At 43.9% G+C, this 27,763-nt stretch overlaps 3 protein-coding genes and 1 long non-coding RNA gene across 14 annotated transcripts in view; 2 read left to right on the top strand and 2 right to left on the bottom strand.

Annotated features, from left to right (window-relative positions):
- LOC128412024 (zinc finger protein 420-like) overlaps positions 1 to 27,064 on the top strand; it is a 278,283-nt gene extending 251,219 nt beyond the window's left edge. For 5 of the 10 annotated variants that reach the window (XM_053384795.1, XM_053384796.1, XM_053384791.1 and 2 more), the window contains exons 4-6: positions 13,384 to 13,466; positions 14,389 to 14,515; positions 24,067 to 27,064. In XM_053384795.1, coding sequence (XP_053240770.1) covers positions 13,384 to 13,466; positions 14,389 to 14,515; positions 24,067 to 26,132 — 2,276 coding nt within the window. In that variant the 3' untranslated portion in view covers positions 26,133 to 27,064. Of the gene's footprint in view, positions 1 to 11,044; positions 11,171 to 12,332; positions 12,826 to 13,017; positions 13,100 to 13,383; positions 13,467 to 14,388; positions 14,516 to 24,066 lie in introns of those variants that run through there. The other 5 variants (XM_053384800.1, XM_053384798.1, XM_053384799.1 and 2 more) reach the window with 4 other exon arrangements.
- On the bottom strand, positions 2,043 to 3,643 carry LOC128412093 (zinc finger protein 420-like; the record flags this gene model as incomplete). The annotated part of the gene is made up of 1 exon (XM_053384943.1): positions 2,043 to 3,643. A coding segment is annotated over one exon (1,590 nt), but the record flags the coding sequence as incomplete, so codon positions are not given.
- On the bottom strand, positions 3,722 to 9,281 carry LOC128412155 (zinc finger and SCAN domain-containing protein 16-like). 2 transcript variants are annotated; one of them, XM_053385019.1, is made up of 4 exons: positions 8,980 to 9,281; positions 7,143 to 7,928; positions 6,775 to 6,857; positions 3,722 to 4,197 (listed from the first exon to the last, which is right to left on the bottom strand). In XM_053385019.1, the coding sequence occupies exons 2-4, from the start codon at positions 7,309 to 7,311 to the stop codon at positions 3,913 to 3,915; spliced, it is 537 nt and encodes a 178-aa protein (XP_053240994.1). In that variant the 5' UTR covers positions 7,312 to 7,928; positions 8,980 to 9,281; the 3' UTR covers positions 3,722 to 3,912. The 2 variants fall into 2 exon arrangements, with proteins under 2 accessions (XP_053240994.1, XP_053240995.1); XM_053385020.1 differs by lacking the exons at positions 3,722 to 4,197; positions 6,775 to 6,857 and having other exon boundaries at positions 6,945 to 7,928.
- Positions 17,919 to 24,057, top strand: LOC128412201 (uncharacterized). Its single transcript, XR_008330034.1, has 3 exons — positions 17,919 to 19,068; positions 21,084 to 22,597; positions 23,050 to 24,057. It is a non-coding gene; the product is annotated as an uncharacterized LOC128412201 (long non-coding RNA).
- Positions 27,065 to 27,763: the final 699 nt, after the last annotated feature.

The raw sequence follows: 27,763 nt of genomic DNA, 5'->3' as shown, positions 1-27,763 counted from the left end.
AACCATGAAGGAGTCCTCTTTGGGTTTGGTCAGTCAAATCCACCTAACAGTTACCTCATTCAGCCCACATTTTACCAGCTTCCTCACATAAATATCACAGAGGACTCTGTCAAAAGCCTTACTGAAATGGAGATGCACTATTTCCACAGCAGTCCACTGATCAACAAAGTTTTTAATCCATCCAAGAAAAGAAAAGAAGAGATTTCTCTGGCTTGTCTTTTTTTTGAGAAAGCCATGCTTTCATCCTGTATGTTTATATTGTAAAAACTTCAGATGAAGGGCAAATAAATTTTAAAAAGCATAAATGAGGATATTGACAAGCTGGAACTTGTGCAAAGGAAGGAGATTTATGTCTTTAATTTGGAAACCACATGACCCAGTGGTGCTGACTTGGATAAAATATTGGTGGAGGGCCAGGTAAGTCCTGCCTTGCACAATCCATCATATGATGCATGTGTGGGAATGTTCAGGGATGCAGGAAAGGATATATTGTCTGAGTATATCCTTATCCAACTTGTGTTAACAACTTCCACAATATCAGCAGAGTAACATTCCCTTTTATTTTAAATTTGCAGCGTCTGCGTTTGCTCAGGCTCGCTAAAGCCTCTATAATAACTGTTCTGGTATTTTCCCCTTATTCCCTCATAAAATAGAAGAGACGACACAGTCTTTTACAAAAATATAAAAAGAGTTTACTCACATTCTGTTCACAATCAGATCCCAGAAGGCAGGCTTAGCTTAATGAAGTAACATACACTTGGAGTCTATCTCTTAAGAAGACAGTCCCTTTTTCCTCTCTTGGCTGGAAGCCAAGAGGGCATCTCTGGCTTAGTAGATGTTGTGTCTTCGATGCATGTGGCGAAAGAGAGAGAGAGATGGCTGCCCTGCCCTGTGCTTTTGTCATTACCTGCACAGGTGAGGCCACACCCACCTCTAGTTACATGCAGAGGAAGTCTGTCCCAGCCCAGAAGGAAACAGGAAGTTTACCTGCTGGCTGGACAAACATCCCTCCCCATGTGTAAACATGTTCACTCTAGGAATGTTGTACTTGACTGCTCTTGTGTTTCACAGCATGCATGCCATTAGAATGGCAATGCCTATAATGGCAGCAACTTTTTAAAAAAGTAATATTTTGAGCCCGTAGTTCAATTTCCCAGCAGCTCCCCTTGCCCCAGAGACACATCTAGCATTCCATCTCCTCTACCTGTGGCATTGTTCAGCAGTGGGGAAAGTGACCTCTTCACACCGGATGTCCATTTGGTATGGCCCTTTCCAGGTTTTTTCCTGCTCATTGTGTTTGTCTTTCATTTGTTCTCCTATGTGTGTTGCCAGTAGAAGCCACAATTCTGTGGGTACTCTAGGTGGTGCAGAAAGCACCTAGAAGCTCCCTAGAGGTTGAAGTGCCAATCAAACTTCAGTTTTGCGCTCTATTAATTCCAATTAGCAGTACTGGGGGTGGTTCAGATTCTGGGGCAATGCTTTTGGCCAGCAGACGGTGTCACAGGGCCAGCCTACTTTCCCTTTAAAGCAAACTTGGGTCTCCAGCTGTTTTTGGACTACAACTCCCATCATCCCTAGCTAGCAGGACCAGTGGGAAGGGATGATGGGAACTGTAGTCCAGGAGCTGCTGGGGACCCAAGTTTGGGAAAGCCTGCTTCAAAGCAACTTTTCTATTTTACCCGCAAAGATGGGACCTGTCCATGTTTGTATCTTCTTGTATTTTGTTTTTCTCATGACCTTTCTGCGTTTTTTTTTTTTCATTTTTTAAGAAAGAGGGCAAATTGAAAGAGAAATTGTATGGCAAGTTGCAGAAGAGAAAAAGGTTGTGTTTGAAAAAAACACACCAAAAACTGGGCATGGCATCCTTAAATATTTTATTGGGGGGGGGGACAAAGACCACTAGGCCTTTAAGAGTTGGCACCTATTCCCTACACCCACAGGTCTCAGGATGGTTACGACATAAAAAAAAGATAAAAAAACACCACATATTAAAAGGGCATTACGTGTGAACTAGCCAAAAGCCTGGTTAAAAAGCTGCGGATTTGCCTGGCTCCTAAAGCTGTATAATGGTTTTTCTGACCATTGTATGAATTCTTTGATGGGAAGTAAGATTGGCACTCTGACTGAAGCTCTTTCCACATTCCACACACTGATAGGGTCTCTCCCCTGTATGAATTCTTTGATGGGAAGTGAGATTTTGGTTCTGACTGAAGCTCTTTCCACATTCCACGCACTGATAGGGTTTCTTCCCTGTATGAATTCTGTGATGGGAAGTGAGAGAGGAGCTACATGTGAAGCTCTTTCCACATTCCACACACTGATAGGGTCTCTCCCCTGTATGAATTCTTTGATGGGAAGTGAGATTTTGGTTCTGACTGAAGCTCTTTCCACATTCCACGCACTGATAGGGTTTCTTCCCTGTATGAATTCTGTGATGGGAAGTGAGAGAGGAGCTACATGTGAAGCTCTTTCCACATTCCGCACACTGATAGGGTTTTTCCCCTGTATGAATTCTTTGATGGGAAGTAAGGGAGGAGCTCTTCCTGAAGTTCTTTCCACATTCCATGCACTGATAGGGTTTCTCTCCTGTATGAATTGTTTGATGGAAAGTGAGACTGTGGTTGTGAGTGAAGCTCTTTCCACATACCACACACTGATAGGGTTTCTCCCCTGTATGAATTCTTTGATGGGAAGTAAGAGAGGACCTCTTCCTGAAGCTCTTTCCACATTCCATGCACTGATAGGGTTTCTCCCCTGTATGAATTCTTTGATGGGAAGTGAGACTGTGGTTGTGAGTGAAGCTCTTTCCACATTCCACACACTGATAGGGTTTCTCCCCTGTATGAATTCTTTGATGGGAAGTGAGAGAGGAGCTTTCAGTGAAGCTCTTTCCACATTTGACGCACTGATAGGGTTTCTCCCCTGTATGAATTCTCTGATGCTTAGTGAGATTGGAACTCTTCCTGAAGTTCTTTCCACATTCCACACACTGATAGGGTTTCTCCCCTGTATGAATTCTTTGATGGAAAGTGAGAGAGGAGCTCTGACTGAAGCTCTTTCCACATTCCACACACTGATAGGGTTTCTCCCCTGTATGAATTCTTTGATGGGAAGTGAGAGAGGAGCTTTCAGTGAAGCTCTTTCCACATTTGACGCACTGATAGGGTTTCTCCCCTGTATGAATTCTCTGATGCTTAGTGAGATTGGAACTCTTCCTGAAGTTCTTTCCACATTCCACACACTGATAGGGTTTCTCCCCTGTATGAATTCTTTTATGGGAAATGAGAGAGGAACTATCTGTGAAGCTCTTTCCACATTCCACACACTGATAGGGTTTTCCCCCTGTATGAATTCTTTGATGGGAAGTGAGATGGGAGCTATTCCTGAAGCTCTTTCCACATTCCACACACTGATAGGGTTTCTCCCCTGTATGAATTCTTTGATGGGAAGTGAGATCGGAGCTCTTCCTGAAGCTTTTTCCACATTCCATGCACTGATAGAGTTTTTTTCCAATGAGATTTTGTTGATGGGAAGTGGAATGGGAGCTCTGACTGCAGCTTTCTCCACACTCCAAATTTTTACGTGGCTTCTCCTCCCTGGGGATTTTATCGTGGTCACTTTTGCTCTCAATTTCCAATTCATCAGAATCTGCAATGGAGACAAAAAGGGATTAGAGCCTCAGGAAGAAATGGAGAAGAAATGAAACGAGTTGAGTGTGTGTTCATTACCTGTGTTGTTTGTCATTTTACCAACAAATTTATTATTAGATTCTGAAGAGTTGTTGAATGTTGTTTTGTCTGATATATAGCAGTGGTCAAAATTGTGGAAGGTTGAAGCTGACACTGAAGATGGCCTGGGAAGTTCACACCAGCCCAATCGTGGTAGAAAAAGAAATATTTGGAAGAAGATTGTTCAAAGAAAAAACTGTAAGTTACTGTTTATTGTGGGGGTGTTAGGTTCCCAGGTGTTATAGGGGGCGCTGTTGAACTCTGTGAAAATATATGAGGTTGGTCCATAGACGTATTTTTTGAATTTCCAGGCAGATAGGACGATCCCACAGGGAGCCTTACCAAGAGAGGCCACGATCCCACGATTCTCCTCCATGACGTCCTTATGCAGAGCTCTCTGATCAGGATCCAGCAACGCCCACTCCTCGTCTGTGAAACGAACAGCGACATCTTCAAAGCACACTGGACCCTAAAAGAAAAAGGGAAATGTCCTCCTCTGAGACAGCAGAAATATGATCTGCTACACAATGCTCTGTTGTTTCCTTCCTGTTAATAATAATAATAATAATAATATATTATTTATACCCCGCCCATCTGGCTGGGTTTTACCAGCCACTCTGGGCGGCTTCCAAAAAACTCTAAAATACAATAATCTCTTAAACATTAAAAGTGTCCCTAAACAGGGCTGCCTTTAGATGTCTTCTAAAAGTTTGGTATTTATTTTTCTCTTTGACATCTGGTGGGAGGGCGTTCCACAGGGCGGGTGCCACTACCGAGAAGGCCCTCTGCCTGCTTCCCTGTAACTTCGCTTCTCGCAGCGAGGGAACCGCCAGAAGGCCCTCAGCACTGGATCTCACTGTCTGGGAATAACGATGGAGGTGGAAACGCTCCTTCAGGTATACTGGACCGAGGCCGTTTAGGGCTTTCAAGGTCAGCAGAAACACTTTGAATTGTGCTCAGAAACGTTCTGGGAGCCAGTGTCGGCGTCCGCTCCCAGTCACCAGTCTATTGCAGATGCAATAGAGGCGGCGAAGAAAGTCTTCTTTGCCGTTGCTACCGCCACTTGGTAGGCTCAACATTGAGCTCTAACCCGTGTCCGGTCAGCTTCAGAATGAGTTATCCGTCACCGGCGCTCTAGCCGTCTCAGCGATTGTTTCATTTCCCTCAAATCCATGGAAAACCACAGGGCTGTCCGGGCTCCATGCAATCGAAGAGGGCGCTTCGGAGCCAAACAGTCAATAGCCCTGGTTAACTCCACATTCCAGCAGGCCACCAGGGAATCAGCTGAAAGGCCATCAACATGGGATAAAGCATCCCCTACCACTCTCTGGAAACCATTTGGAGCCATTAAGTGGCGGGGGCGGACCATCTGAATCGGTCCCACCTCCATGCAGAGGGGAAGGGTCGCGGAGAAGTCCAGTTGCACCAGGAAGTGATCTGACCATGGCACTGCAACCCCCCTCCCCGCCCACAAGGCCTGGGTTTCTGTGCGTAAGAGAAACCTGGTGGACAAGCAGCGGCAAGGACAGGCCCATCTGCTTCATCCAACCAAATCTCTGTTACACATGCCAGGTCAAGTCCTCCATCCATTATCAAGTCATGGATGGCAGTGGTTTTATGAATCATTGACCTGGCATTGCACAGCAGCACCTTCAGGTCATGTGGGTATCCATTGCTGATTCTAGTATCCGTCCAGTCAGGACCAGACCCGGAGGCAGGGATAGTCCTCCAACAACGACTAAACCTGCCTCCTCTGTAATGACATGGTCTGGTCTTAGCGTAACTCCTCCTCCTACCCGTGATCACTGAGATCGGTTGTCTCAAGTGCATCCCCCCCATGGAACTTGCCACAGCTATTTTGTGGGATGGGGCCCACTCTCCGGCAGCCCTGACCCCTCCCCCTAAGAACAAAATAAAACCCTTAAAAAAAAGAAAGAACCCACAATAAAACAATACAAACAAAAAACTGTAAAAATTACAAACACATTAAAATCAAACAAATTCCCAAACACAACCAAACATCCATCCCACCCCCCACAAAAAAAGTAATCAAAAGGGAAAAAAGAAATTTTTAAAAAGAACATTGTGCCGCTCCGAGTCCTCCTGGCCAGCAGGAGCAGCAGCAGCAACAACTGTCCTTATGAGGCTTCAGGCCCCGCCCTGGGCCAGGTGGCAGGAGCAGGGCCCTCAGGCACTCACGCAGGAGAGTTGTTTCAATAGGATTGCTTTGCTGTACATTTTATTTATGGATGCTTATTTTACTCTAAGTTTTAATTATGCGTATTCGTTTTTGTGCAAATAGGTGTTACTCCACATTGTGTTTTTCAAGTCATTCTGCCTAGGCAAGCATTCCAGTTTCCCCAATGGAAGGATCCACTTTCTCCTCTCCTCCTGAGCTGTTCCCTCCTAAGAACTAGAGCCAAATTCGAGGGATTCATGGAGGAATGGGGAGGAATGGGAGGCAGGCCCCATTTTGCAGCCGATGGGGCTGGTTAGGTGAATCCAGGGCGCTATTTGTTCTCATTTGTACCCTGCTGAGAAACCAAATTTTGCATTCAGTTATCAATCTAGAAATAAAATAAGCCTCTTTTGGATGGCCATCTGTCTTGGATGATCTAGCAGAGATTCCTGCAATGCAGGGGGTCTCCTGGCTCTGAGAGACAAGCAGAGAGGGTGGCTTCTGGCAGAAGGAGAGGGAGCCACCGGTGGTTCCTCCTTATCCTGACTCACCTCTGCCTCTCGACCTTCCTCTCCCACTCGCCTCCTTCTTCTTCTCCCTTTGATTCTGCACTGCATTCTGCCACAGAGTCTCCCAGCTCACTACTATGCCCTGTTTCCCTTCAGCTTCTGACACCTCCTCTTCCCAGGCTTCTCCCTCTTCTCCCTCTAACCGCTCATCCTTCCTCCACCTTCACTCCTTCGGCTCTGAGCCGTCTTCCCTTCCTGGTTCCCCGGCTGCATCCTCCCACCACTCCTCTGTGCCCAACCAGTCCATGACATTGCTCCAACCCTCGGCCTCTGTCCCCACAAGGCAGCTTCCCCTGACCTGATCTGGTTCCACAGCTGCTGCTTCCCTTCTGCCCCCATGAAAAGGCGGATCAGGAGGTCTTGCCGGCATCCTTCTGTCACCTGCAAGAGAAAAAAGGTAAGCTGGACGCCAGGAGTGCCTGCTTCTCTCACAGGTGAAACAGGGCATCTCTAACTACAGATGGGCCTTTGAGAAGGACTTACCTACTGAGAGTATTTGGACGTTTGTGCCCATTTCATATGTTTGTTTGTGCAGAAATACATCTCCCCTCTTCTGGACCCTTGTTCCCAACTGTCACCCCCCAAAACAAGATGAAAAGAACCCTCAGATGTGTTGGAAAACCAACAGAATGAGACCAAACGGAGAAAAACCACCTTCCTCCTTACCCAGTGGCCTCTCTCTGGTGTCCAACGGAGGCCTCTCTGCCTCACAGGAATCCAGGTCCATTTGTGCAAAGAGATCCTTTCCCTGAAAAAGAAACAAGGATTCAAAACAGGGAATGGGGAGAAATACTAGAAAGAGAATGACAAAGACTTGAAGGGTGTTAGATCTCATTCCATGGATGCTTTCCCAGAAAAAGGATGGGCCATCAGCAGACCATTATGGGATGTTCTCTGTCCTGTTTGGAGCCCCTTGGGAGTATCCAGAGGAAAGTCTCTCTCACCTGCTTTCTCTCTTCCTGCTTTCTCTCCTCTGCCTGACTCAGGAGGAATCCTTCGGCCAGGGCCACCGCCTGCGAACTGGTCTCCGCTCCACAGTCCCTCACCCAGCTCTCCATCTCCAGGGGAAGGACAGCCAGGAACTGCTCCAAGATCACCAGGTCCAGCATCTCAGCTTTCGTGTGCCTTTCTGGCTTCAGCCACTGATGGTCAAGGTGGTAGAGTCGGCTGCAAACCTCTCGGGGTCCTTTGGCCTCCTGGCAGCAGAACTGCCTCAACTGCTGGCTCTGCACCTCTGAGCGGAGGGTGTCCTCCTCACCCAGGATCTTCTGCACAGAGTTTTCCCAGAACCCCCCACTGCTCCCAGTTTGGTTGGCATGACCTCCTCCTGCTCTAGGGCCAGCTGAGTCTCGCACATCCATCTGTGTTCTCAGGAAGCCTCTGAGAGATCGGAAGGAACCTTTTGGTCTTCTGCCAAGTTCTGTCCGTCTAAATGAGAAGCTCTAGCAAATCCTACAAAGCAAATACATTGTTCTGTTACAGAATCTGTAGGACGGGGGGGAAATGGTTCCCTGAGCAAGTACAGATGAGTCTTGCTGGGAACCAGAGCTGGACTTTACCGCATCCCAGACCATGAGATATCTTTTTGAAAAGAAAGAGGAGGAGGAAGAGGAGAAGAAATAAGTCTTCAAGCAATGCAGAATGTGGAGGCAATTCTGTCAGATTAATCAACCTGGTTTCTGCTACCTTCCAGTCAATGCATGAAGTCAGAACCGAATGACAAGTGAGCCATTTGTATCTTGTGAAAAATGGATGCTTTTCTCTGGTGGGGGTCCTGACCTGGGGGTCCTCTGGAGTTGCTCCCCCCACCCTTACCCCCACCCTCACCCCACCTCCACTCCCTGCTTCTGTCTCCTTTTCTGCAATCTCTGCCGCTGTCCAGACAGATTCGTGGGGTGAGGTCTCTTTTTCTTTGCCCTGAGGGCCAGGAATGTATCTGGCCAACCCCCAGAGGGCCAGGTGGGCGGGGCCAAAGACATTTCCCTTGATTTTTTGTTGTTCTATTACATAGCTTAAAACAAATTGGTTTGCAATGCAGCAGCCAGACTATGGCCTGGTATCTCTCTCTTTATTCCTGGCCTCTCTTTCCTACTTTTCCTTCCTTCCTCCCCGTTGTTCTTTATTGGGGGGGGGGGCTAGTGTCCACCTCCTCCTCCAGCTTTGGAAAACCATTTGCAGATGTTTCCTCTGTTGTGCAATGACGCTGAGCGATGTCACACAGAGTCAAAGTCCCAGGGACTTTTTTGTTTTAAAAAGGGAGATTTCGTGGGAGTCGTTTGTTCTGAGGGGGGGGCAGAAGGCCAAATGAGTTTGGGATCCTCTGATCTGCAGGAAGGAGAGCGTGGCAGACCTGGCCCCTCCCTGGCAGGACCCTCTCCTCCCTGACTTGGGGACCCCCCCTGCAGGAGCAGATCAGGCCTCCCAGGCACCTTCTCCTGCTGCAGCCCTGGGACCCCCACCGTCCCCCCACTGCACCCTCTGGGGGGAGAGAGAGGAGACTCACCCTTAGCTGTCAACCTTCCCTTTTTGGGGGGGAAATTCCCTTATTCCAGCGCCGTTTCCCGCTGCTTCCTGCTGCTATCCCGGATTGGTAGATAGGTGAGGCTGCTGATCCCTTATTTTCAAATCTGAAAGTTGACAGCTATGGACTCACCAGATCCCAGGAGGGGGCTGCGATTCGGCCCTTGCAGGAGAGACACCAAAGCAACACCCCCCCCTTCCTTGCAGGAAAGGACTGGGGAGGGAGGGGCCTTGGCTCTGGAGGACCTGCCCCCCTTGCTTCCTGTCCTCTCTAGGAAGGCAGCTCAGTTCGCTTTAACCCTTGCAATGCCGAGTTCCACCCCCCCCAACTCAGCCCTCTCTCGCTTGGCAGAACCTCATATTCTTATTATTTTTTATGGATTTTGGGGGGCAGCTGCCCCCCTGGCTCTGCCAATGCCCAGATATCCTTTTGGGGGTGAGGCTCTTGGCTGGACTCTGAGCATCTCCCTCCCTTGGCCAGAAACCAGAGGAAGAGCTTGCAGGGAAAAGGGCTTTGCAGGAGGCAAGGAAGCTCCTCCTAGAATTCAGGAGTGGAGAGATAGGAGGGGATCCCAGGGTCATCTAGTCCAACCCGAAGCAAGAGGGGGCTGGTCTAGTTCCCCAAACAGGCAGCCCTGTTTAGGGAAGCTTTTAATGTGTAATAGGTTATTGTATTTTAGTGTTTGATTGGAAGCCGCCCAGAGTGGATGGGGAAACCCAGCCAGATGGGCAGGGTATAAACAAATTATTTATTATTATTATTATTATTATTATTATTATTATTATTATTACAACTCCCAGTTTTGCAGGAATCTCAGCTAAATCATCCATGGCAGATGGCCGTCCGATCTCTGCTTAGAAACCTCCAAGGAAGGAGAGTCCAGCACCTCCCAAGGGAGATCTTTCTCCTGCCCAACTGCTCTTAGATGTCCCTCAAGGCAGCGGGTCCTGAGTTCTAGCCCTGCTGAAAGAATCCCACTCAGCACTCAGCCAGAAACAATTACAATGTGAAAAACTTTATAAGAATAATTCAGAACATCAAAACTAACAAACTTAAGTCTCTGAAAGTCCTTAAATGAATCACGGTGGCAGACTTTACCCGGCGGAGAACAAGCTGAGCACTGTTCTAGAGTATTTTTCATTCTCATGTAATTATATCTATTTGAAAAAAGATTGGTTAATGAAGAAATGACATATCTTTCTAATTTCGAGTGTTGAACTAATTGGCTGATGAAGAATTCAATGAAACAGTAGTTGTTATCTGGAAACACTGTTCATCAGAGTTCAGAGTTGGACTTGAGAACTGGACATTTGCTGATTATACAAAGTTTCACGAAGACAGGAGTGCCTGGCGTGCTCTGGTCCATGGGGTCATGAAGAGTCGGACACGACTAAACGACTAAACAACAACAACAAACAACAACAAAGTGTCACAGCTTGTTCTCCATCGGGGAAAGTCTGGCACCATGATTCATTTAAGGACTTTCAGAAATTTTCAGAGACTTCAGTTTATTATTTTTCATGTTTTGAATTATTCCTATAAAGTTTTTCACATTGTAATTGTTTTTGGCCATTGTGTTGCTTTTGATATAGCTGACTCATATTTTGCAACACAGAAATAATTGCACTGGCTACCAAGGAGGTACCAAGCGAAGTTCAAAATAAATCATATTCTCATCATGAATAACCAAAACTTTCTTATGCATGTTCCTATGCAAACATACAATAGTATGCAATTTCCCATTCCAGAAATGCTTACTTGCTAATTCAATGGACTAAAAAAGGATGGTGGTTGTTATTATTTTTTACATTGATATACCACCCTTCATCAAGAGCTCTCAGGGACGTTTAAAACATAGAACATATTAAAAGTAGACAAATGATGCATCACCTCAAATTCTTTAAGGGAGGGAGATGCTCAGAGTCCAACCAAAAGCCCCCCCCCGAAATCCATAAAAAATAATAAAAATATGAGGTTCTGCCAAGCGAGAGAGGGCTGAGCTGGATGGACTCAGCTTTGCAAGGGTTAAAGGGAAGTGAGCTGCCTTCCTAGAGAGGACAGGAAGCAAGGGGGGGCCAGGTCCTCCAGAGCCAAGGCCCCTCCCTCCCCAGTCCTTTCCTTGCTTTGGGGTCTCTCCTGCAAGGGCTGCCTCGCTGTCCCCTCCTGGGATCTGGTGAGTCTCCTCTCTCTCCCCCCAGAGGGTGCAGTGGGGGGACGGTGGGGGTCCCAGGGCTGCAGCAGGAGAGGGTGCCTGGGGGGCCTGATCAGGGAGGGGCCAGGTCTGCCACGCTCTCCTTCCTGCAGATCAGAGGATCCCTGACTCCCACGAAATCTCCTTTTTTTAAAACAAAGAAGTCCCAGGGACTTTGTGTGACATCGCTCAGCCTCATTGCACAACAGAGGAAACATCTGCAAATGGTTTTCCAAAGCCAGACGAGGAGGTGGACTAGCCCCCCCCAAAAAAAAAACCCCACAGGGAGGAAGGAAGTTAAGGTGGGAGAGAAAGGCCAGGAATAAAGAGAGGGATCCCAGCCCAGAGTCTGGCTGCTGCATTGCGGACCAGTTTCCCAGTGTCTCCCAGGGCAGCTCCCCACGGAGGCCACTGCAACCATCCCCTTGTACCCAGAGCATGTCATCCCAGGACCACATCCTCTCCGTCCCAAAGGGATTGTTGCTGGCAAAGCAGCCGGAAATGGGCGCTGCTACTCACTGAGCCTCCAGGGACCTTGGCATCAGTGACTGTGCATGTGTTAATAATAATAATTATTATTATTATTATTATTATTATTATTATTATTATTTCCCACTTATATTTCAAGGGAGGTATCTTTGGCCCCGCCCACTTGGCCCTCAGGGGGTTGGCCAGACACATATCTGGCCCTCAGAGCAAAGAAAAAGGGACCCCGCCCCAGGGGTCTGTCTGGAGAGTGGCAGAGAGTCCAAGTGCAAGAAAAGGAGACAGGCGGAGGGGAGTCGGGGGGGGGGAAGCAACTCCTGATGACCCCCGGGTGAGGACCCCCACTAGAGCCAAGCATCCATTTTTCACAAGATACAAATGACTCCCTTGTCAGTCACTTCTGACTTCATGCATTGACTGGCCGGAAGTAGAAACCAGGATGATTAATCTCACAGAAATCCCTTCAGTTGCCTCCACATTTTGCATTGCTTGAAGGCTAGAGACATATTTCTTCTTCTCCTCCTCCTTTTCAAAAAGATAGCTCATGGTCTGGGATGCGGTGAAGTCCAGCCCTGGTTTCCAGCAAGACTCAGGGAACCATTTCCCACGCCCCCTTGTCCTACATATTCTGTAACAGAACAATGTATTTGCTTTGTAGGATTTGCTAGAACTTCTCATTAAGACGGACAGAACTTGGCAGAAGACCAAAGGGTTCCTTCTGATCTCTCAGAGGCTTCCTGAGAGCACAGATGGATGAGCGAGACTCAGCTGGCCCTGAAGAAGGAAGAGGCCATGGAAGCCAAACTGGGAGCAGTGGGGGATTCTGGGAAAACCCAGTGCAGAAGATCCTGGGTGAGGAGGACACCCTCCGCTCAGAGGTGCAGAGTCAGCAGTTGAGGCAGTTCTGCTGCCAGGAGGCCAAAGGACCCCGAGAGGTTTGCAGCCGACTCTACCACTTTTGCCACCAGTGGCTGAAGCCAGAAAGGCACACAAAAGCTGAGATGCTGGACCTGGTGATCTTGGAGCAGTTCCTGGCTGTCCTTCCACCGGAGATGGAGAGCTGGGTGAGGGACTGTGGAGCGGAGACCAGTTCCCAGGCGGTGGCCCTGGCCGAAGGTTTCCTCCTGAGTCAGGCAGAGGAGAGAAAGCAGGTGAGAGAGACTTTCCTCTGGATACTCCCAAGGGGCTCCAAACAGGACAGAAAACATCCCATAATGGTCAGCTGATGGCCCATTTTCTAGGAAAGCATCCATGGAATGAGATCTCGCACCCTTCAAGTCTTTGTCATTCTCTTTCTAGTATTTCTCCCCATTCTCTGTTTTGAATCCTTGTTTCTTTCTCAGGGAAGGGATCTCTTTGCAGAAATGGACCTGGATTCCTGTGAGGCAGAGAGGCCTCCGTTGGACACCAGAGAGAGGCCACTGGGTAAGGAGGAAGGTGGTTTTTCTCCGTTTGGTCTCATTCTGTTGGTTTTCCAACTCATCTGAGGGTTCTTTTCATCTTGTTTTGGGGGGAGACAGTTGGGAGCAATGGTCCAGAGGAGGGGAGATAAATTTCTGCACAACAAACATATTAAATGGGCACAAACGTCTAAATGCTCTCAGCAGGTAAGGCTTTCTCAAAGGCCCATCTGCAGTTAGAGATGCCCTGTTTCACCTGTGAGTGAAGCAGGCACACCTGGCACCCTGATTACCTTTTTTCTCTTGCAGGTGGCAGAAGGATGCCGGCAAGACCTCCTGATCCGCCTTTTTCTTGGTCCAGAAGGGAAGCACAGGCTGTGGAACCAGATCAGGTCAGGGGAAGCTGCCTTGTGGGGACAGAGGCTGAGGGATGGAGCAATGTCATGGACTGGTTGGGCACAGAGGAGTGGTGGGAGGAAGCAGCTGGGAAACCAGGAAGGGAAGACGGCTCAGAGCCCAAGAAGTGGAGGTAGAAGAAGGATGAGCGGTCAGAGGGGGGAAGAGAAAGAAGCCTGGGAAGAGGCGGTGTCAGAAGCTGAACGGGAAACAGGGCTTAGTGAGCTGGGAGACTCTGTGGCAGAATGCAGTGCAAAATCAGAGGCAGAAGAGGAAGGAGGCAAGTGGGAGAGGAAGGTCGAGAGGCTGAGGTGAGTCAGGATAAGGAGGAGCCACCGGAGGCTCCCTCTCCTTTTGCCAGAAGCCACCCTCCCTGCTTGTCTCTCAGAGCCAGGAGACCCCCCTGCATTGCAGGAATCTCTGCTAGATCATCCAAGACAGATGGCCACCCAAAAGAGGCTTATTTTATTTCTAGACTTATCACTGAAAGCAAAAATTGGTTTCTAAGCAGTGGACAAATGAGAACAAATAGCGGCCTGGATTCACCTAACCAGCCCCCCCCCCATTCCTTCCCCTCGCCATGCCCCCATGAACCCCTTGAATTTGGCTCTAGGGCATTGGGAGGGAACTCCCCAGAAAAGCCCAGGAAGAGAGGAGAAAATGGATCCTTCCATCAGGGAAACTAGAATGCTTGGGTAGGCAGAATAATGTGGAAAACACAAGGAGGAGTACCACCTATTTGCACAAAGATGAATTCCCATGATTAAAACACAGATTAAAATAAGCATCCATAAATAAAATGTGCAGCAAAGCAATCCTATTGAAACAACACCGCAATTAACAGGAAGGAAACAACAGAACGTTGTGTAGCAGATCATATTTCTGCTGTCTCAGAGGACATTTCCCTTTTTCTTTTAGGGTCCAGTGTGCTTTGAAGATGTCGCTGTTCGTTTCACGGACGAGGAGTGGGCGTTGCTTGATCCTGACCAGAGAGCTCTGCATAAGGACGTCATGGAGGAGAATCGTGGGATCGTGGCCTCTCTTGGTAAGGCTCCCTGTGGGATCGTCATATCTGCCTGGAAATACAAAAAATACCTCTATGTGACCAACCTCATGTATTTTCACAGAGCTCAACAGAGCCCCCTATAACACCTGGGAACCTAACACCCCCACAATAAACAGTAAATTACAGTTTTTTCTTTGAACAATCTTCTTCAAATTATTCCTTTTTCTACCACGATTGGGCTGGTCTGAACTGCCCAGGCCATATTCAATGTCAGCTTCAGAAAGATAAGTAGCTTCAGGTTTTCTGTTTTTGCTCCTGTCAGTCTTGGATTGACCAAAGAGATGACTGACATCGGAGATGGAGGGGATGCCATGACTGGGCCAAACAAAATTCATCCCAGAGAAGAACTAGACTTATTGAATCTCAGGAAAAGTAGCGGTGATGATGATGATGATGATGATGATGATGATGATAGTAATACAGTGGTACCTCGGTTTACAAACTTAATAATAATAATAATAATAATAATAACAACAACAACAATAAGAAACTTAAAATTTTCCGGAAGAGGACTGTTCTTAAATCGAGGTACCACTGTAGTAATAATAATAATAATTTTTTATTTCTACCCTGCCCATCTGGCTGGGTTCCTCCAGCCATTCTGGGCGGCTTCCAACATATATATAAACATGAAACATAAATAATTATAATCTGATCCCATATAAAAAGAACATTAACTTTATTTTATTTTTTTTACCAATCAATTTTTATTGTTTTCTTTACACAGTCATTTTACAATACATTAAATCACATATATACTTTTAGCTCTGCCGAGCTTGCGACTTCCCTCCTTCCCTTCAGCAGGTATCCCGCATTTTCTCCAGTCGCGTATTTTAATTTCTAACCTTGTATCTGTCTTATACATTGTAGGAGTTATTTCAATCCTGCCAGTGTTTTTAAATTTTTTACAATTATCCTTTAAGTACACAGTACATTTATTCCAACTTTCCTGAAATCTCTGATCGCCCTGATCCCGAATCCTGCCAGTCAGTTTGGCTAATTCCGTGTAGTTCATCATTTTCGTCTGCTACTCCACAATGGTGGGAACTTATTGTAATTTCCAGTTTGGGGCCAATATATTCCTTGCTGCCGCTGTGACGTACATAAATAGCCTTTGGTCTGTTTTCTTAACCTCCTTCCCCATCAAACCCAACAAAAAAGCCTCTAGTTTTTTGGGAAAGGTATATTTAAGTACTTTCTTAAGTTCATTATAGATCAACTCCCAAAAATTCTTGACTTTATCACAAGTCCACCACATATGATAGAAGTCTCCATCCACCTTTTTACATTTCCAGCATTTCTTATCCCTCATCCTATACATTTTCGCCAGTTTTACTGGTGTCAAATGCCACCTATATATCATCTTCATTAAATTTTCTTTTAAAGCCGTACACGCCGTGAATTTCATAGTTTTGTTCCGTAATTTTAGCCATGCATCCATTTCAATAGTATGCCTAAAATCTATAGCCCATTTTATCATTGCTTCTTTCACCTCTTCAACTTTTGTAAACCATTCTAATAACAAATCATATATCCTAGATAGTATTCTACCTCTGCCTTCCACTAATTCTAATTGAAATCTTGATTTTTTTATCCTTAAACCCAGCTTTCCTTTTATCCTCACTCAATATATCATTCACCTGATGGTATTGCAACCAACCTGTAAACATGCCTTCCGTTTGATCATATGGTTTACGTTTTAACCCTTGTTCCGTTTTTCTAATAATTTCCTCATATTTACTTTTTTAACTGTCAATACCTCTATTGGTGATATCCACCATGGGGTTTTCCTTTGCAATAATTTTTTGTTTCTTTCCCATACTTCATAAATTGACCTTCTGATCACATGGTTTAAAAAACCTTTATGAACTTTTACCTTATCATACCACAGGTACGAGTGCCACCCGTACCTGTTGTCATGACCTTCTAAATCCAATAGGTCCGTATTTTCCAATGTTATCCATTCCTTTAACCATACGAGACAGGGCGCTTCATAATAGAGATTCATACCTGGTAAGGCAAATCCACCTCTTTCATTTTTATCTATCAATATTTTTATTTTGATCCTCGGCTTCTTTCCCTGCCAGACAAATCTTGACACTATTTTTTGCCATTCTCTACATTGTCCTGTCCCTTTAATCACTGGAATTGTTTGGAATAAGAATAACATTCTAGGTAAAACGTTCATCTTAATCACCAATATTCTGCCCAAAAAGGATAATTTCAACCTGTTCCAAATTTCTTAATCCTTCTTAATCTCTCTCCGTGTGGTTTCATAATTATCTTTATACAAATTTATATTTTTTGTTGTCAACCAAATTCCAAGGTATTTCACTTTCTTAACCACCATAATTCCTGTCCTGTGTTGCAATTCCTCTGTCTCTTCTTTATTCATATTTTTTACTAGCATTTTGGTCTTATTTCTATTGAGTTTAAATCCTGCAACTTTTCCAAATTCCTCCATTTTCTCTAGGGCTTTTTGTACACTGTTTTTGGGTCTTCTAATGTTAAAACTAAATCATCAGCAAACGTTTTTACTTTAAACTCTTTCGATCCCACCTTAATACCTCTGATTTCTGACACTTCTCTCAAATTCTTGTTTAATACTTCCAAAACCGTAATAAACAACAGGGGTGACAAAGGACACCCCTGTCTGGTACCTTTAGATATTTCAAAGTTGTCAGACAAATTATTATTTATAATAAGTTTGGCTTTTTCCTCTGAGTATATAGCCTCAATACCTTTCAAAAACATTTCTTCTATTCCCATTGTTTTTAGGTTTTCTTTCATAAACCGCCATGAAACATTATCAAATGCTTTCTCCGCATCAATGAACACCAAGGCCGCTTGTTTATCATTTCTAGACTCCCAAGTACTCAATTATAGGCACTGTGTTCTTAACATTGTCCTTCAGTTGTCGCCCTGGTAGGAAACCAGCTTGATCTTTATGTATTACTTCCTTTAAAAGTTTTTTTAATCTGTCGCCCAACACATCCGCAAATAATTTATAGTCATTGTTTAATAAGGAAATAGGTCTATAATTTTTAACACTCAAACTATCTGTATCTTTCTTTGGGATTAAAGTGATGTACACCTTTTTGCAGTAATTGGAATTTCCCCTTCCTTTAAAATATGATTCATAACCTCACAAAGTACCGGTAATAATTGTCCACCTAGTGTCTTATAATATTTTGCCGAAATGCTGTCAGGGCCTGGAGCTTTCCCTATCTTCATTCTCTTTATCGCCTTCTCAATTTCTTGTTCTGTAATTATCTGGTTTAATTGTTCCTTTTCTCCTGGGGGGATCTGCTGTAATTGATGGCTTTGTATATAATTTTCTGTTTTCTTACCATCTTCTTTCTCTTTCTTATACAAATCTTTATAAAATTTCAGAAAGGTCTTTCTAATTTCTTTGGGGTCTTCAATTATCTTTTCTGCCTCTCTTATCTTACAAATTGTTTTTTGTTTTTGTCTAGCCTTTAATTGCCACGCCAAGAATTTTCCAGTTTTGTTGGCAGATTCAAAATTCCTTTGTCTCATTGCTTTTGTTTTCCACTCTACATCCTGACTCACCAACATAGAGAACTGAGTCTGCAACAATTTAATATTTTGTCTTATTAGCTCATCTTTTGGTTTTATTGTGAGCAGTCTCTCATTCTCCATGAGATGGGACAGGATTTCTTCTTTCTTCTTCTCCCTTCTTCTTTTCTGAAAACTGTTCTTTTGGATCAGGAATCCTCTCATTACAAATTTGCTTGCATCCCATACTGTTTCAATGGGTGTTCCTTTGTTTAAATTCCACTTATTCTGTAATTGTCTCTTTTGCCCTATATACTATCTTTTGGTCATTGAATAAACTTTCATTCATCCTCCATCTGAATGATGAAGGGTCTTTTCCTTTTAACTCCAAATATAACGAATTATGTTCTGATAATGTCCTTGGGAGAATCTCAATTTTGGAAATTCTTGGCACCAATTCTTTAGAAGTCCAAATGTAATTTTTTCTACCAAAGCTTTGGTTTGGATCTGAAATGAATGTGAACTGTTTTGTTGTGGGATTTCTAAGTCTCCAAATATCTGTTAGCCCCATAGTGTCTGATATATCAAAATATGTTTTTGGTAGTTTACCTTCATTTGTGTCTCGCCTTGTCGTTGATCTATCCAAATCTGGAATAACCACACCGTTGAAATCCCCCATTACTATCACTCTCTGATCCAAAAATTCTGATAATGTTCCATTGAGCTTCGAATAAAAGTCGGCTTTTTTGTCATTAGGTGCATAGATTCCCACAATGATTACCTTTCCCCCCCTGGAACGTAATATGCACTATCAGCACTTTCCCCTCCTCATCTTTATAAATTAATTTTGGGTCATATTTCTCCTTTATATACAATACAACCCCTCTTTTCTTGTTTGTGTCTGAGGCAATAAAGTCTCTCCCCAATCTTTTATTACTTAAAACCCTCTTATGCTTCCTTCTGACATGTGTTTCCTGTAAACAGGTTATATCTAAATTCCGTTTAATCAAGACGTTCGATTTTGTTTTGTTTTTTTTTTATATAAAATTTTTATTGGTTTTTTAACACATATTAAAAGACAATACAAGACGATACATAAACAAACAAACATATAAACATGTATAATTTCTTAACATTTTTTTCTTAAACCTTCTTTCATCGACTTCCCCATACCTCCCTTTTCTGCATCCCTGTTTTAAATCTTTCCAGCAACCCCTAATTTCAACTTATAACACTTTTTTTTCCTTTAAGTCCTTTTTCTCATATCCAATTGTTTGTCCCTGCAATTCTATTTTGCATGACCCAAGACATTTTAACACTCATTAATTTTGCAACAATTCTTAAGATAAACTTTAAATTTCTTCCAATCTTCTTCCACCGTCTCTCTCCCTTGGTCACGGATTCTGCCAGTCATCTCCGCCAGTCCCATGTAGTCAATCACCTTGGTCTGCCATTCTTCCAGTGTGGGTAGTTCTTGTGTCTTCCAATACTTTGCTAAAAGTACTCTTGCTGCTGTTGTAGCATACATAAAAAACGTCCTATCTTTCCTTGACACCAATTGACCCACCATGCCCAGGAGAAAGGCCTCTGGTTTCTTCGCGAATGTACATTTAAGCACCTTTTTCATTTCATTATAGATCATTTCCCAGAAGACCTTGACCCTTGGGCACGTCCACCAAAGGTGGTAAAAGGTACCTTCAGTTTCCTTACATTTCCAACATTTATTATTGGGCGTGTGGTAAATTTTTGCAAGCTTGACTGGGGTCATGTACCACCTATAGATCATTTTCATAATGTTCTCTCTTAAGGCATTACATGCCGTAAACTTTATGCCGGTAGTCCATAACTGTTCCCAGTCAGCAAACATAATGTCATGACCAATGTCTTGTGCCCATTTAATCATGGCTGATTTAACCGTCTCATCCTGTGTATTCCATTTCAACAGCAAGTTATACATTCTTGACAAATTCTTAGTACTGGGTTCCAAAAGCTCTGTTTCTAATTTTGACCTCTCCACCTGGAAGCCAATTTTCCTGTCCTGTTTGAAAACTTCATTTATCTGGTAGTAATGTAGCCAGTCTCTTACTTTAGACTTCAACTTCTCATAACTCTGCAATTTCACTTTTCCCTCCTCATGTTCTATAATTTCCCAATACTTTGGCCATTTGGATTCCATATTAAGTTTTTTCACTTCCTTAGCTTCCATTGGTGACAACCACCTAGGGGTTTTGTTTTCTAACAAATCTTTATACCGAATCCAAACATTATATAATGCTTTCCTGACAGTATGGTTTTTAAAACCTTGATGAATTTTGACCTTGTCATACCATATATATGCATGCCAGCCGAATCTATTATTAAACCCTTCCAAATCCAAAATGTCTGTGTTTTCAAGAAGCAGCCAGTTTTTCAGTCAGCAAAAGGCCGCTGATTCATAATATAGCTTTAAGTCCGGCAGGGCAAACCCCCCTCTTTCTTTTGCATCAGTTAATATCTTAAATTTTATTCTGGGCTTTTTGCCCTGCCAGACAAATCTAGATATATCTTTTTGCCACCTCTTGAAACAATCCATTTTGTCCAAAATCTGCAATGTTTGAAACAAAAACAGCATTCTCGGCAAGACATTCATCTTAATAACAGCGATTCTACCCAACAAGGAAAGTCTCAAATTTGACCATATTTCTAGATCTTTCTTAACTTCTGTCCAACATTTCTCATAATTGTCTTTAACTAAGTTCACATTCTTAGATGTCAAATTAATCCCTAGGTATTTCACCTTCTTTGCTACCGTCAAACCAGTTTCACTCTGAAACTTCTCCCTTTCAACAGCTGTTAAGTTTTTATCCAGTACTTTCGTTTTCTGTTTGTTCAGCTTAAAGCCTGCTACTTGACCAAATACTTGTATTAGTTCTAAAACTCTTTTCGTACTAGTGTCTGGCTCTTGCAAGGTTAAAACTAGATCATCTGCAAATGCTCTCAATTTATACTGTTTAGCTCCGACCTGAATCCCTTTAACCAGCTGGTCAAGACGTTCGATTTTGTTCCTTTTATTTTTATTTTTAAGTCCATTCACATTCCATGAAAGTATTTTTCAGAGCCTTTTTCTGGTTTGTTCAAGTCTTCTATCAAGTCCAAATCAAACTTGGGGGTCCTTGTTATTATTATCCTCTTCTTCCTCTTCTCCCTCTTCTTCTTTCTCCTCTTCTTCCCCTTCCTCTTCTTCCCCTCTCCTTTTCTCGTCTTCAGACTGGTCCCATCCTGGTCTTATCTTCTCCACTTTTCCCAACTCTTTATCATATCTTCTGGAGAATTTTTCCAGATCCTGAAGGCTACTTAGTTTGAACCTCTTGTCTTTGTAATAGAAGGAAATTCCTTCTGGAAATTCCCATCTATACTGGATTCCATTTTTCTTTAACTGGCCAACTGGTTGGTGGCAGCGGATTAGTGTTGTACGGGTCAATAGTCCATGAGATGACTGGGGGCTCCGTACGAACGCCACAGTTGGCGCCATAGATTTCTGATTGGGTTAATGTTTGGGCTATTCCCAAGCCATTCCAGCAGTGCAATAGGATTATCTTTAAAGCACCTTTTGCACACAGCAATGACATGGAACTGAATCCTGTTGAAATACGAAAGAAAGAAAGAAAGAAAGAAAGAAAGAAAGAAAGAAAGAAAGATTTGTATAAATATATATAGAAATGCTTCAGTATCTGGGAAAAGATCACTTGTGGAACGCTTCAGTTTTCGCTCAACATTCCCATTAATGATTCAAATTCTGCCCACACTTTTGCTGTCATACAACCCCAGGTCATCACACTACAGTGGAAGCTTTACTTACAACCATAATCCATTCCGGAGGTCCGGTCATAACCAGAAACGTACATAAGTAGAGGCACCCTTTTCCATAGAAAGTAATGGAAAAGTGAATTGATCCATTCTAGATGATGAATAACACCCCCAAAACAGCAATTTAACATGGATTTTACTCTCTAACAAGACCATAGATTCATAAAATGAAGGCAATAATCAATGTACTGTACAATAAAATAAATAAGACAGTATTGTTGATGAAAAAAATTAACGTTTTTTTTCCCTTACGTGCACTGTGGATGGGTGGGCTTATCTGGCTACAAGCTGGTGGTAGAGCAAGGGTCAGTAAAGAGCTGATTCACTTTGGCCAGGGTCATGCTTTGTTCTTGCCAGGCCAGGTTCTTCTCTAGACTTCCTCAGGTTGGTTTCTCGGCAGGGTTTGGGGCTGCAGTGCGCCCTGCTATGCCTCTTGCAGGCAGCACCTCTTCCACAGATTCGAGGGTGGGATGGGGGCCCTCTCCCCAGCAGCAGAGGCCTCAGCACTGCTCTGCAGCTGGCGGGGAGAGTTCCAGTAAACTGAAGGCCTCTCCCCGGTGTCAAAGGCTCCATCACTGCCCTGCAGCCGGCCAGGCGAGCTCCGGGCTGCTGGCAAGACCTCTGTCTCTAGAGGAAAGTCGAAGCACCTACTGAAGGTCATAACTGGAATGGTACAAAAGTAGAGCCGTACGTACCGTATTTTTCGCTCTATAGGACGCACTTTTTCCCCTCCAAAAATGAAGGGGAAATGTGTGTGCGTCCTATAGGGTGAATGCAGGCTTTCGCTGAAGCCTGCAGAGTGAGAGGGGAGACCCCGCTGCCTGCCCCGCAAGCTCCGGGGACAGCAGGGAGGCGCAGCGCGTCTCCCCGCTGTCCCCGGACCTGGTCTGAGGGCGGGCGGCAGGGAGAAGAGCGCTTCTCCCCGCTGCCTGCCCCACAAGCTCCGGGGACAGCTGGGAGGCGCAGCGCGTCTTCGTGCTGTCCCCGGACCTGATCTCAAGGCGGGTGGCGGGGAGAAGAGCGCTTCTCCCCGCTGCCGGCACCACAAGCGCCGGGGGGGGATAAAAATTTTTTCCTTTATTTCCCCCCCAAAAAACTTGATGTGTCCTATGGGCCGGTGCGTCCTATGGAGCGAAAAATACGGTAAGTTAAGGATCTACTGTTTCCAGGTGTTTCACAGTCTGTGTAATGCAAGTAAGATGTAAATGTTCTCTGATTCTCTGATTCTTCTCCTTGCATGTTTCATGCCATCACTACCAAGTAAGGAGATTTGGGTCTCATCGCTCCAAATAACACTGTCCCATTGTTCCACTGTCCAGTTAACATGGGTTTAATCTTTTCAAACTTTGCTTGAGAGATAACAATGGCTTTTTCCTTATAATTCTAACATTTAGACCAGTCCTTGCACTCAACTTCACATTACATTGCGCCATGTCATCTTGTATACACCCAGATGATTTTCTTCTGTCATGTAGGGACAGTCTCTCCATTCTTCAATCGTCACTTGCCTTTGTGACCTTTTCCTGCCTTAACCAGTCTGATTTTGTAGTGACTGAGTCTCCTTATACCTCTTCAAAAATATAGAAAGGGCAGCTTTGGTTAAGTTTTTCCTAATCTTTCATCTAATTTCTTCATAACTGTAGCCTTGTTCACTTAATAGTACAATCTTATATCGCTTTCTGGGTGACCAGTCAACGCTTTGTGCCATTTCTATAATTTTATTATGTTTTACAGCCTCACTAAATGAAAGAACACAAAAAACCAACTAACTTGATAGCAATCACAAAACACACTGAAAATGTCAACCTAAGCAAGTGGTGCCTCCTTTTTCTGGTTATTTGGCTATAACGTTTGATAAAATACAGGTAATTGAAGAAACTTTGTTGGATTGCTTTCTTGATTAAATTATCTTTCCATTTATATATAATTTTATGATATTACTCCAAAAGAAGTGGTGTTTTGAGCCATCAAACCTCTGAAATACACTTTTTTCTAAAAGGCTTCCACAATTTTGACCACTACGGTATATCAAATAAAGCAACATTCAACAACTCATCAGAATCTTATAATAAACAAACAACACAGGTAATGAACACACACCCAATTACTTTCAGTTCTTCTCCATTTGTTCCTGAGGCTCTAATCCCTTTTTGTTTCCATTGCAGATTGTGATGAATTGGAAATCGAGAACAAAGGTGACCACGACAAAATCCCCAGGGAGGAGAAGCCATATAAAAATTTGGAGTATGGAAAAAACTGCAGTCAGAGCTCCCATTCCACTTCCCATGAACAAAATTTCATTGGAAAGAAACTCTATCAGTGCATGGAATGTGGAAAGAGCTTCCATCAGAGCTCCCATCTCATTTCCCAGCAAAGAATTCATACAGGGGAGAAACCGTATCAGTGTGTGGAATGTGGAAAGAGCTTCAGTCAGAGTTCCAATCTCACTTCCGATCAATTAATTCATACAGGGGAGAAGCCCTATCAGTGTGTGGAATGTGGAAAGAGATTCAGGAGGAGCTCCGATCTCACCACCCATCAAAGAATTCATACAGGGGAGAAACCCTATCAGTGTGTGGAATGTGGAAAGAGATTCAGTCAGAGCTCCCATCTCATTTCCCATCAAAGAATTCATACAGGTGAGAAACCCTATAAGTGTGTGGATTGTGGAAAAAGCTTCACTGATAGTTCCAAACTCACTTCCCATCAAAGAGTTCATACAGGGGAGAAACCCTATCAGTGTGTGGAATGTGGAAAGAGCTTCACTGATAGCTCCTCTCTCACTTCCCATCAAACAATTCATACAGGGGAGAAACCCTATCAGTGTGTGGAATGTGGAAAGAGCTTTAGGAAGAGCTCCGATCTCACTTCCCATCAAAGAATTCATACAGGGGAGAAACCCTATCAGTGTGCGGAATGTGGAAAGAGCTTCAGTCAGAGTGCCCATCTCACTTCCCATCAAAGAATTCACAAAGGGGAGAAACCCTATCAGTGCATGGAATGTGGAAAGAGCTTTACAGATAGCTCCTCCCTCACTTCCCATCACAGAATTCATACAGGGGAGAAACCCTATCAGTGTGTGGAATGTGGAAAGAGCTACACTCATAACTCCTCTCTCACTTCCCATCAAAGAATTCATACAGGGGAGAAACCCTATCAGTGCATGGAATGTGGAAAGAGGTTCAGGATGAGCTCTGATCTCACCAAGCATCAGAGAATTCATACAGGGGAGAAACCCTATCAGTGTGTGGAATGTGGAAAGAGCTTCAATCAGAGCTCCTCCCTCACTTTCCATCAAAGAATTCATACAGGGGAGAAACCATATCAGTGTGTGGAATGTGGAAAGAGCTTCACTGATAGCTCCTCTCTCACTTCCCATCAAAGAATTCATACAGGGGAGAAACCCTATCAGTGTGTGGAATGTGGAAAGAGCTTCAGAAAAAGCTCTGATCTCACGAAGCATCAGAGAATTCATAAAGGTGAGAAACCCTATAAGTGTGTGATATGTGGAAAGAGCTTCACTGATAGTTCCAAACTCACTTCCCATCAAAAAGTTCATACAGGGGAGAAACCCTATCAGTGTGTGGAATGTGGAAAGAGCTTCATTTACAGCCACAGTCTCGCTTTCCATCAAAGAATTCATACAGGGGAGAAACCCTATCAGTGCGTGCAATGTGGAAAGAGGTTCACTGATAGCTCCTCTCTCACGTCCCATCAAAGAATTCATACAGGGGAGAAACCCTATCAGTGTGTGGAATGTGGAAAGAGCTTCAGTCAGAGCTCCTCTCTTACTTTCCATCAAAGAATTCATACAGGGGAGAAACCCTATCAGTGTGGGGAATGTGGAAAGAGCTTCACTGATAGCTCCTCTCTCACTTCCCATCAAAGAATTCATACAGGGGAGAAACCCTATCAGTGTGGGGAATGTGGAAAGAGCTTCAGAAAAAGCTCCGATCTCACTAAGCATCAGAGAATTCATACAGGGGAAAAACCATATCAGTGTGTGGAATGTGGAAAGAGCTTCAGTCAGAGCTCCTCTCTCACTTTCCATCAAAGAATTCATACAGGGGAGAAACCCTATCAGTGTGTGGAATGTGGAAAGAGCTTCATTAAGAGTTCCTCTCTCACTTCCCATCAAAGAATTCATACAGGAGAGAGAGAAAGGGACGTGGCATACATACAGAGATTAGCTGAAGAATCAAGAAGGGAAATGGAAATTAAAAGACTATGAGGAAGTAAAAGATTATTTGCAGAGTTGGTTACACTACGAACAATTACATGGAATGTACGAGGACGATAATAAGAAAGGATTTAGTTATACATTTTCTAGATTTCAAAAGGGAGTTATAGAAGTGAAACAGCTGAAGAAAGTGTATAATATTTTGCTAGAACAGGAAACAAAAGATGAGGAGGAAAAAATGGTCATGATCAAATGGGCACCAGATATAGGACATAACATACAATTTGAGGACTGGGAAAAATTGTGGAAAGTAGATTTGAAATTTACAGACTGTTCTCTCTTGAAAGAAAACTATATGAAAATGATGTATAGTTCGTATATTACACCAGTACTGATAGCAAAAATGTATAAAACTGGGTCAAATATATGTTGCAAATATAAAGAAAAAGAAGGGACTTATAATCACATGTGGTGGGAATGTAGAGAAGTTTAAAAATTGTGGGAAATGATATATAATGAATTGAAAAAAATGTTCAAATTGACATATGTAAAAAAACCCAGAAGTATTCTTGTTAGGGATTGGAGGACAAGACCTGCCAAGGAAAAGAAAGGATTTATTTATGTATGCTAAAACAGTGACGAGAGTCTTGTTCGCAGAAGGATGGAAGAATGAGGAAATCCCAATGAAAGAACAGTGGCAAGAAAAATTGATGACCTATGCGGAATTGCCTAAATTGACATATAAACTGTTTGAAAAGGACAACTGTGACTTCAAGGAAGAATGGGAACTTTTTACAAACTATCTAAAAAGACATCAAAATAAACTGGAGTCCTTGGCAGGTTTTGAATAAACATCCATAAATTTATTAGTTGAGCACATGATAGATAAGGCAAGGATATGTACAATTTTATAACATGCAGAAAACAATATATGCAAAGAAATCAGGGAGGGGAGCTGAGGGAAGTCGATGGTGGGTGGGAGAGGGAGGGTTGGGGGGGAAGGGGGGAAATAATGTAATTGATTATGAGGGTGGATAAATTGTTATGCTGAAATTGTTTAATAAAAAATATTTTTTTAAAAAAATTCATACAGGGGAAAACCCTATCAGTGCTTTGAATGTGGAAAGAGCTTCAGTCACAGCCACAGTATCACTTTCCATCAAAGAATTCATACAGGGGAGAATCTCTATCAGCGTGTGGAATGTGGAAAGAGCTTCAATCAGAGCAGCAAACTAACTTCCCATCAAAGAATCCATACAAAGGTCGGCAAAACCATTATACAGCTTTAGGAGCCGGGCAAAGGGTTAAACCACAGAGCCTAGGACTTGCCGATCAGAAGGCCGGCGGTTCAAATCCCTGTGACGGGGTGAGCTCCCGTTGCTCGGTCTCTGCTCCTGCCAACCTAGCAGTTCGAAAGCACACCAAAGTGCAAGTAGATAAATAGGTAGGTAAACGGCGTTTCCATGCGCTGCTGGCCACATGACCCGGAAGCTGTACATCTCATAAAGTGAGATGAGCGTTGCAACCCCAGAGTCGGTCACGACTGGACCTAATGGTCAGGGGTCCCTTTACCTTTACCTTTAAATCCACACCTTTATAAGCAGCCCTTGGGTTGATTGACATCTAATGCTCTTTTAACGTGGTGTTTTGTGTTTTTGTGTTGTAACCATCCTGAGACCTGT

Source organism: Podarcis raffonei, chromosome 4, assembly GCF_027172205.1.
Source record: "Podarcis raffonei isolate rPodRaf1 chromosome 4, rPodRaf1.pri, whole genome shotgun sequence".
Lineage (NCBI taxonomy): Eukaryota > Metazoa > Chordata > Lepidosauria > Squamata > Lacertidae > Podarcis > Podarcis raffonei.
Note: the sequence above shows the minus strand (reverse complement) of the source record. Positions and strands in the feature narration are given on the sequence as shown.